The sequence below is a fragment of the Chiloscyllium plagiosum genome, chromosome 10 (genome assembly GCF_004010195.1).
Source record: "Chiloscyllium plagiosum isolate BGI_BamShark_2017 chromosome 10, ASM401019v2, whole genome shotgun sequence".
NCBI lineage: Eukaryota > Metazoa > Chordata > Chondrichthyes > Orectolobiformes > Hemiscylliidae > Chiloscyllium > Chiloscyllium plagiosum.
This window is the reverse complement of record NC_057719.1, coordinates 83,123,925-83,134,724: the sequence shown is the minus strand read 5'-3', so window position 1 is coordinate 83,134,724 and position 10,800 is coordinate 83,123,925. Positions and strand designations below refer to the sequence as shown.

General features: G+C 48.0%; 1 protein-coding gene across 3 annotated transcripts in view; it reads left to right on the top strand.

Moving 5' to 3' along the window:
- Positions 1 to 10,800, top strand: part of plekhh1 (pleckstrin homology domain containing, family H (with MyTH4 domain) member 1) — a 123,928-nt gene that overhangs the window by 100,508 nt on the left and 12,620 nt on the right. For all 3 annotated transcript variants that reach the window (XM_043698223.1, XM_043698222.1, XM_043698224.1), the window contains exons 24-27: positions 2,023 to 2,165; positions 3,663 to 3,792; positions 7,628 to 7,714; positions 10,334 to 10,480. In XM_043698223.1, coding sequence (XP_043554158.1) covers positions 2,023 to 2,165; positions 3,663 to 3,792; positions 7,628 to 7,714; positions 10,334 to 10,480 — 507 coding nt within the window. The remainder of the gene's footprint in view (positions 1 to 2,022; positions 2,166 to 3,662; positions 3,793 to 7,627; positions 7,715 to 10,333; positions 10,481 to 10,800) is intronic.

Sequence of the window (10,800 nt, the reverse complement as noted above, 5' to 3'; positions counted from 1 at the left end):
TTGGACAGGGCTGTGGGGGAGCGGGGGGGGGGGCTCGCGGGCGCGCTGTGATGCTGCCTTATCCCCTGAACAGGGAGCAGGCTTTACAGAAAACTCCGAGTCCCAGAGGAAAGGCATTGAATCGATTAACCGAATAATCAATTACCTGAACGAAATAGTGCTCATCCATCTCGTTTGGATAATCGAGGTTCCTCTGTATTGTGCTTGTTCATATATCTTCCCACAGAGGACACTGGGCAATATTTGTGACCAGGAACACTGGTGAATTGATTAAATACCTTTCCTTTGCTCAGAGGTATGAACCTGATAATAATACATCAATTCCCTTCCTAGAACCTTACAGTATAGAGCGAAACCATTTGACCCTTATTGTAGAAAGGGATTTCCAATTAGACCCACTGTCTTGGTGTCTCGTAACCCTGATGTTATATTTCCCTTTATCTAATTTTCTTCTGAAAGCGACTTTCTAAACTGCTTCTGCCACATTTTCAGCTGAGGTGTTTTGAATTGTAACTCTTGTGTGTAAAACGTTTGTCTCATGTTGTCATAGAGATGTACAGCACGGAAACAGACCCTTCGGTCCAACCCGTCCATGCTGACCAGATGTCCCAACCCAATCTAGTCCCACCTGCCAGCACCCGGCCCATATCCCTCCAAACCCTTCCTATTCATATACCCATCCAAAAGCCTCTTAAATGTTGTCCCTTGTCATTTTATCAATTATCTGAAACCTGCGCCCCCCCCCCCCTTGCTGTGGGAGTAGTTTCTCTTTGTTTAGTTTAATTGCAACCGTCCAATTTCTCACATATCTAGTAAAACTGCCCTGTACCTCTCAGGAGAATAATCTTTGGCCTCTGCGTTGCTGGCTCAGGGTAGAGTAGACTTGGTTTGTGTGGCCGGTTGCTGCACTGGGTGATCGTTCTAAACCATCCTGTACTGATACCAGCTCCGCTCCACAGCTTCTGAATGTGGATCAGAGAATCAAGGGATATGGGGATGGTGGGTGGGTGGGGGCAAGGACAGGGCAGCTGTGATCTGACTGAATGGCAGAACAGTGTCAAAGGCTCAGTGACTGACCCCAGTTCCTCCTGTCACCAACTTGCGGGCTGTGTTTCCCTGCAGAAGCGCCTAGTACATCCACAAGCCAGTGCGGGTGATTCTGCAGGGTGGACCTTCTGCTTTGTTTTTTTTTAATGGCTTCCCAGCAAATTTCCAGGAACTACCTCCTCTTGGTGGTTCTGAGCGTCATTGGCCATCCCCTAGTCAGGTATTTTCCTTTCGGCCTGTTCGGAGATTGAAACCAGCCCCTCCTGGTTCACGTAGATAGGTACCCATTCTTGGTTATCCTTGAGAAGATGGTGCAGAGCCACTTCCTTGGCATGTAGGGAGATGTACAATGTCGTTAAGAAGGGAATTCCAGGATTTTGGCCCAGCAACACTGAAGGAATGGAATATATTTTCAAGTCAGGATGGCTAGGAGGGGAAATTGCATGTGGTGGTGTTCCCATGTATCTGCTGCCCCTGCCCTTCATAGAATCCCTGCAGTGCGGAAGCAGGCCATCAGGTCCACACCATCCCTCCGAAGACCATCCCATCCCTGTAACCCTGCATTTCCCATGGGCAAACCACCCAACTGGCACATCCCTGAACACTATGGGCAATTTAGCACGGCCAATCCACCTGACCTGCACATTTTTGGACTGTGAGAGGAAACCGGAGCACCCGGAGGAAACCCACGCAGACACAGGGAGAATGTGCAAACTCCACACAGTCACCCCAAGGCTGGAATCGAGCCTGAGTCCCTGGTGCTGTGAGGCAGCAATGCTAACCACTGAGCCACTGTGCCACTCCACTAGAGACTTGGATTTGGAAGGTGTTGCTGATGGAAATCTCTTGCTGAGTTGCTGCAGTGCATCTTTTAGATGGTAGACAGTGCTGCCACTTTCTGTTGGTGGTGAGGGCCACTGGATACTCATGGTAATATTTCAGGGTTTGTAATGTGTGCTGGTGTGGTTCCTATAGGTGGAGTACGGTGATCTGGCACGCCCGATCCCTTCCAGTCCCGGGAGCAGCTCCCAGTCGAAGACCCAGCAGTTTCTGCAGCAGGTTCTGGAGAAATTCTATCCCAAGCACTACAGACAAGGATGTACACACCAGCAGATCAGGTAGGCCTGGCCTCGACTTCCCCGATTCTTTGACCGTACCAGGGCATTCTCAACCTTTACCAAGTAAAATCCATGACGTAGCTTGAGAGCAGTGTAACATCCGCAGGCCTTTGTCTGATTCAATCTCGAGTTAGGAAATAGTTGACAAGGGACTGTCAGCTGAAATCACGGCTCATTGGAACTGAAAGCAAGGTTTTGGCTTGGGGTTCGAAGATTGGCTGGGTGGATAGAGCAGTAATAATGATGATGTACTCGTGAGTGACTAGTGTTGTACCGTAATGATCTGGGTTGGGGCCCTACCCACTCACTATTTATTCATGCCTTCGGATAACACAACTGAGCGCCCTGTAGAGCAGTGTCTGAGTTCAGTCAGTAATGTGGATGGGAACATTTTTAGATTTAGCAAGTGGGCAAACTGTGCCTGAACGTCACCTTAGGGAAGTGCTGTTGAGCTGCTATTATTCATATATTGTAGAAAGTCCTACAACCACATATTGTAGGTAGGTATTGTATGTGGGCAGACCACTGCCCCTCAAGGAGGGTATGTTGATCTTGGAGAGGCTGCTGTAACCATGGACCAGAATAAATTAAATTTGATTAGATTAGATTCCCTACAGTATGGAAACAGGCCATTTGGCCCAACCAGTCCACACCGACCCTCCAAAGAGTACCCCACTGAGACCCATTTGCCTCTGACTGATGCATCTAACACTATGGGACAATTTAGCATGGCCAATTCACCCTGACCTGCACAGTTTTGGATTGTGGGAGGAAAGCAGAGCACCCGGAGGAAACCCACGCAGACACGGGGGAGAATGTGCAAACTCCACACAGAGAGTCGCCCGAGGCTAGAATCGAACCCAGGCGCTGGCGCTGTGATGCAGCAGTGCGAACCGCTGAGCCACCGTGCCGCCCCTGCTGTGATTAATAAGCTCATGTTATGAGGGCACGTTGGATAGAGCAGGATTGTATTCCCTTAAGCTTTAAAGATGGAATGTGTTTCAAATATTTAAAGGATTCAGGAAGGTATCTATGAAGGAACTATTTCATCTGGCTGTAGCAGGGAGTCAAGACAAAGGAAAGATAATTTAGATTGAAAGGTCAGGAAGTTCCTTTTCCACAGAAAGGGCAGGCCATTGGAAATGCTATCTGAGGAGGCCGTGGTGTTGGGATGGGACACTCGGTGCCTATGGACAGATGGTTGTCTTTTTCTTTAAGTGACAACCTCAAGGAACACGGAGCGATGGCGGGAGAATGGAATTGAGTTGTGGATCAGCCATGATCTGACTGAATTCTGGAACAGAGGAGCTGAAACAGCAACCACCTTCTGTTCCAAATGTTGCGGTATTTCCAACCGTCCAAGAGAGTGACGATCAGGGAGGGGAGGGCCAGTCAGGTGAAGGTAACAGTTTATGAGTGTGGATCGACACCTGTCCTTAACCTAGATAACCATAGTGCTGTTTCTCTGTGTGATGCTGGCCATCTCTATTCAAACAGGCGACTGGCAGACACACTGGCCACAAAGTGGATGCTTCTGAGAGGTTGCAGTGGAGCTGACTGCGTGCGAATCTACCTGACTGTCGTTCGCAAGTGGCCATTCTTCGGAGCAAAACTTTTCACGGCGAAGGTAAAACCTGAATCAATGTGACAAGGGCCACAGCATATAGGTACCTCAGGAGCTCTGGGTACCTTCACCCCTGCCCCGCAGACGCGCAGACACACACGCGCACACAGACGCACACGCATCAGACACACTCGTTCTCTCACACTCTCACTCACACACAAGGTAGAATTTAAATATCATGACAGTTGGTAGTTGATCCTCTCCCTTACTAAGACTGCATACTTTCAACATCGGAACGTATCAGGTCGAGTGACCCTTCCTCAGAACTGATGGTAACGAGGAAAGTGTTGGTTTTTCTGCAAAAGCTAGGATGGGACGGGGTACGATGTAAGCAATAGGTAGGGATAGGGCCCAAAGCGAGAGAAGGACTGTTGCACAGACAAGGAAGTGGATAACAGTCAGCCTGGGAGAATGAATCAAGGTTAAAGTGGTGCTGGAAAAGCACAGCAGGCCAGGCAGCATCTGAGAACCAGGAAAAATCGACGTTTCGGGCAAAAGCCCTTCCTCAGGAATCCTTGCACTGCTTGGTATGCACCACCAGAGGTTGCTGTTGATCCATGTTAATGGAATCAGGAAATTCCTGATGAAGGGCTTTTGCCCAGAACGTCGATTTCCCTGCTCCTCGGATGCTGCCTGACCTGCTGTGCTTTTCCAACACCACTCTAATCTTGACTCTGATCTCCAGCATCTGCAGTACCCACTTCTGCCTGGGAGAATGAATAGCTACTAATGGGGACTGTTAGTGGCTAACAATGGGTTGTATGTAGTAGCAGACTGTGTGATAACAAGGCTGGTTGTGTGGAGATTGACTATCAGAACATGGGGGAAGGTGCCTCGAGCCGCTCAGTTGTTGAACGCACTATTGAATCCAGGAGGCTGTAGAGTTCCCAAGCGGAAAACGAGGTGCTGTTCTTCCAGCTGGTAACGAGCTTCTCTGGAGCACCCCATAACAATTTTCCTAGCTGCCATCGGTTCTGAGGAAACATCACTGAACCCGAAACGTTAACTCTGGTTTCTCTCCACGGATGCTGCCAAACCTGCTGAGCTTTTCCAGCGATGTCTGTTTCTGTTTCTGCCGTGTCTGCAGTTGCCTGAACCCGAAGTTTTGGAATTCCCTCCCTATACCTGTCTGCCTCCCCTCCTTTGTTAAGAGACTGTCTTTCAAACCCACCTCTTTTGTACTCACAGTGTCTCAGTGTCAAGTTTCTGTGCTGTATCATTCTGTGGGGTGTTTTCCAGATTGAACAAATTCACATCCAGAATTCCAACCGGAATTCTTTGGTATCCCACCCTCGTTTTCCTGCTAGTTTTCCTTTTCAAGTACTTGTCCAAATGCATGTTGAAAAGCGCTGCTGAACATACTTTCAGGCATTGCCTTTCAGAGCAGACTGATCAACTGTGCAAAAAAATTACTGTTTTCCTCTGCTCTCTATTTATTTTAATGGCCTCCTTGAAGAACAATCCCAGGTTCCCTTCTCTCTCCACAGAAATGAAGCTAATGGCGGATTACATTGGATATACGGCACTCAAAAGCAGGCCATTCAGCCCAACCCATCACCCCTGGTATTTAGACTTCACTTGAACTTCCTTGCACATTGTTCCCATCTGATCCCCTTCTCTCGCATCTGCTTGTCCTGCTTTCCCATTAATGCATCAATACCACCCCCCCCCCCCCCCCCCCCCCGCCATATAATGTTTATAATAGGGCTGAAGTGTTGGACACAGTGGGTCAACAAGTGGCTGGACTTCCTGCAGCATTTACGCTAAGGGAGCAAGTTTGTCAGAAAGTGCGAGTTGGCACAGTAACACTTCCCTGTGACCTTTGTGCAAGTCTGAAAGGCCTCAAACCTTCGCAGATTGAACAGGCTCATTACAGTGAGGCTTTTAATTGCAACGCCAAAAAGCAGATAACTGTCAGAATTGCGGATTGGTAACAGGAAACGTGTCTGCTAAGACACTGTTTTGCACCATGCTGGCCATCGTACCATCATGAGTGTGTATTCAGAGCAGCTATATTTGTATAGCACCTTCTACAGAGTCTTCATGGTTTGTGCTGTCAAAGGCGTTGGTCAGGTTATTGAACACCACGTAAAGGTCACTGTTCTGTTCACTTGGCCCTGTCCAAATCAGATCCTGATAGTATAAAGGTCTTCTACACGCCTTGACAAGACCTTGACATCCTTCTTAAAGTTTGCCGCACAGAATTAGCACAATATCTGAAATGAGAACTCGAGCAATTTATAGCAGTGTAACGTAATGACAGGTAGTAAAGCTTCTTTAAAAGCTGCAGTAACTTAGATGTCTGGATTGTTACCGGAGCCATGAGAATGAGATTGGAGGGTTAAATGTGGAGGAGAGATGGGTTTTAATCCATTGGGCATTGTCACCACTGCTGGAGAAAATAAGGGCTCAGCTGTGAGGATGGCCAGGTGCTGGGACCAGCGCTCAGGCAAGGTGTACCACGAGAGCAGCAGAGAGCGCTTTATGCTCAATAGTTAAAGAAGGATCAAGTGGGGGAGGTTGGGATAAGTTAAAGAGAATGCAAGAGAGTAGATTACAAAAAAGGAATTGATGAACTGAGCATGGAAAGAAGGTTCAGAGTTTACAAACTTCAGATTGCACCAGCTAGAGGTTGAAAAAATAATAAAATGGTAGAAATTATTCCATCTGGACAAATCAGTTACTTGGGACGGAAACTGCTGTGCCCAGGACCATAAGAAACTACAGAGAGTTGTGAACACAGCCCAGTCCATCACACAAGCCAGCCTTCCATCCATTGACTCCAGTTATACTTCTCACTGCCTGGGGAAGGCAGCGACACCTCAAAGGCCCCTCCCACCCCGGTTATAATCTCTTCCAACCTCTTCCATTGGGCAAAAGATACAGAAGCTTAAACACCGTACCATCAGATTCAAGTACAACTTCTTCCCCGCTGTTATTAGACTTCTGAACAGACCTGTCAAAATTCAAATTTAATGTTGATCTCGCTCTGTGTGCGCCTTCTCTGCAGCTGTAACATTCGCTCTGTTCTATTACCCTAACGCACTGTGTATGGTATCATCTGCCTGTACTGCACGCAAAACAAAACATTTCTCTGTACCTGGGTACATGTTTACCCTGGATGGTGGGGTGGGGGGGTGTTCCTACAACCAGACAATACCTCGAAATAAGGAGCAGGTCATTGAGGACTGAGCTGAGGAGGAATTGCTTCATTCTGAAACTGGCCACTCTTCGGGATTCTGGGCCGGGGAGGCTCACCCATTGACACACGTCAAGCGATACGATGGTGTTACGGGGAACTAGCGCTGAGGGGAATCAGTCACAGTGAGCCGAACAGTCTCCAGAGGCTGAGTGGCCTACTCCTCTTCTGTGATTATTGTCATGTTGGTTTCCCAGTCGGTCTGTTTTTCCCTGGCTGAGAGTCAAACTAGTGCACAGGAAAGCGCTGACATACTCCAGTGTAGCAGAGTTTCAGCCAGTGATGTTTGAGAAGATTTGTAGCTCAGGTTGATGATATGGATATAAGTTAGCTCGCTGAGCTGCAAGGTTTGTTTTCAGACGTTTCGTCACCATGACTTGGGAACATCACACTAGGGAACTAGTGAGTCTCTGATGAAGAGTTTCAGCCATTTTTCTTCCGAGAAGTGTGGGACTAGCCTGGAAGGAATAGGCAAGGTTAGTGTGACACAGTGTAATGTCATGTCGCTAACCTGATGGAGGAAATAAGCAAGGTTGCTCTACTGGCTTTCTGCCTCCAGTGAGGCCTGTTTGACAGTTCCCTTTGAATCGAGTGAGTGTCTCTGTGAGACTCTAAACCACCCTTTTCATCTCTCTGCAGCCGGTTGCTCCTTCCCCCCTCGATGAGAAGCCTGTGTGGTTGGCAGTGAATGAAGATGGTGTCAACATTCTGGAATGCAGCACAATGGTATGTATCCGCTTTGGAAGACACAAGGTCAGTTTCAGTCTGTTGCAGGCTGACCACGAGCAAGTGGGTTTGGTGGGATGGTACTGTCACTCCCACAGGTGGACAGTCAGCCTATCCTGTGTGTGTGTATCTGTGTCTGTGTGTGTCTGTCTGTCTCTGTGTCTGTGTGTATCTGTGACTGTGTGTGTCTGTCTGTGTCTGTGTGTGTCTGTCTGTCTGTGTGTGTCTGTCTGCTTGTGCGTGTCTATGCATCTGTGTGTGTATCTGTCTGCCTGTGTGTCTATTTGTATCTGACTGCATGTGTTCGTGCGTGAGTGTGCGTGCATGTGTCTGTCTGCGCGTGTGTGTCTGTCTGTCTGTGTATCTCATGCGGAAAACCTCGGTGAACCCTGTGACTGTGTTCTGACACAACGTCTGTGGCCCTCAAGTCCTCAGCTTGGGTCTTGAACCTGGTGCTTCTGGACCAGAGGTAGGACTGTACCGGCTGACCTGTCCCTGTATTCCTCATTGATTGAAAGCTTATCAATCCAGCACAGGTTAGCTGGTCCTAAAACTGTAGGTTGGTTCATGTCAAATAGACCCCGACCTGGGGATAGGATTATTTAAGCTTCATATAGGCCTAACCCATAAAGGGATATAAAACATCGCCCTCTATCACTCTCTTCCAGATACAGACTTTCACCAAACCGTCATTATTCAGAGCAGTAATGTCAGCCCCCACTGTCTCAGAAACCAGAAGACAAACTTAGAAGAGAGATTTGATGTTGTAAATCACAAGTTATTTTTAAACATCAGCACAATTCATTAGTTGGTTTATAAACCTCATTAGCAGCCTGTTTAATCTTGAACTAAAGCTTTATTGAAGCACCTGAAAACGCTTTAAGAATTTGTTTTGCAACAAACTGTTACCTTCACAGGCATTAAGGAAGGAACCCACCTCCCAACCTTGTCATTATTGATTGAAACTGCTCGTGACTGACAGAATGAAACCTTACCCATCTCTCCCAGCTCAATGCTTCAATATAGTCAAAATACACTTCTCCGCAGTGCATTAACATAATTACCTGCAAACTTGAGTTATTTAAAATATGACGGGGGCACTCAAGTTAATGTAAAGATGTGAATAACAATTGACAGCTGAAAACCCTCTAATCAATCCAGCCTTGTCACATGCAGTTATTAAAACTTGTGTATCACTATATAAACTCTACCGTTCAAAAGATTTCCACAGTCAGTTTTAATCATCGGTTTGATTTGCCATATTCACAAGTGTGTTGCTGTTTTAATACCAGTGGATAACGCCTTTCAGTTGTCCTGATGCTGGTACAGGAGGTCTGGTGATCCGCTAGTGTTACTTCACCTGAGCCACAGGTCCTACTCCAGGACTCAGTGGGCTTGGAAGGTGTGTTACAGCACAGGCAAGCTCACGTGCACCCACAGCAGAGTTGGGAGAGTTTCCTGGCCAGCTAGAATGTGTAGCAGCTGCAGTATAACCAGCTTCCCCATCTCCCACAGATTCTGGGCAGGACCTAGACTCCATGGCAAGTGTACTTCAATAGACTGCTGCTGGGAATAATGCAGCGACATGCCTCAAAGTTCTATACCATAAACAGTACAAATCTGTAGGGAATTTGTGGGCGGCACGGTGGCACAGTGGTTAGCACTGCTGCCTCACAGCGCCAGAGACCCGGGTTCAATTTCCGCCTCAGGCGACTGACTGTGTGGAGTTTTCACATTCTCCCCGTGTCTGCGTGGGTTTCCTCCGGGTGCTCCGGTTTCCTCCCACAGTCCAAAGATGTGTAGGTTAGGTGAATTGGCCATGCTAAATTGCCCGTAGTGTTAGGTAAGGGGTAAATGTAGGAGTATGGGTGGGTTGCGCTTCGGCGGGGCGGTGTGGACTTGTTGGGCCGAAGGGCCTGTTTCCACACTGTAAGTAATCTAATCTAATCTAATTGAATATATATAATATAAAACACAAACTATAGCTTGGAATTGAAAGGCACAACAGAAAAGTGTTGTTTTTGCCAAGCGTGAATTATGAAGAAAATTGAACAGGGAAGGCAGGGCTTCAATGCCTGTAAATGAGGGGCTGTCAATAACGAGGAAGTTAACCAAATCACAAAAACCTGGTGTTGTAAAAGGAAAGGGAGATGCAGGAGGTGGAAGATCACACCCAAACATTGTAATTCACCTCCCAAGAACTTGCGTACAGCCAAACTGGGGAAAGCCAGCACTAGGATCCTGTCCAGCCTGGCTCCCCGTCCTCCAGCCTTTCTCGACAGAGAACTTATTAGTTTGTTAACAAGTCTGAGCACCAGCAAGGGTGGCTTACTGTGCTGCTCCTTGTAACCAGCCCTTCGATCACAAAGCAACCTGACCCGACCTGGTTTCCCACTGGAATATCAGTCGCCAACAGTGGGGGTCTAAAACAAAAACAGCCCAGATTTCACAGACTTCTGACTGAGGTCCCCCGTGAGGCCAGATATTGGCTGCGAGGATTGATATGTCTGCCTGATTCAAAGGAAGCCTACACTGAGTGATGCAGTGTCTTTGCGATCCCTGTCACTGTGGAGCAGCAGGTCGGTCCCTGACAGATGGTGTCCTTTTTGTGGCTTTCAGCATCCAGTGGTAAATTATCCCTATCCGTCAGTCCTGACGTTCGGAGGTTGTCGCGATGACTTTATGATGGTGGTCAGCAAAGCCAAGGAGGGGAACCCGGTACGAAGCACCATTGAGAAACTGGTGTTTGCTATGGTGAAACCCAAGGTAAGGGGGTTTCAGATTGATCACTCTGTTACTGAGACAAGATACCTACTACAAAGTAGAAAGATAAGGAAATAAGTTAATAATTTGACGTGGCAGGCCTTCTGTAGTGCTCAGCCATGCTGGGCTTGCATTCTGCACAAGGGTTCCGTCTCTCCACACTCAACACCGATGCAGTTACCAGGAGACCATGAGCTCAATTTCCTCCACGTTGGCTGGCTCTCTCCCTGTCCCCAGCGCTCTCTCCCTGTCCCCAGCGCTCTCTCCCTGTCCCCAGCGCTCTCTCCCTGTCCCCAGCGCTCTCTCCCTGTCCCCAGCGCTCT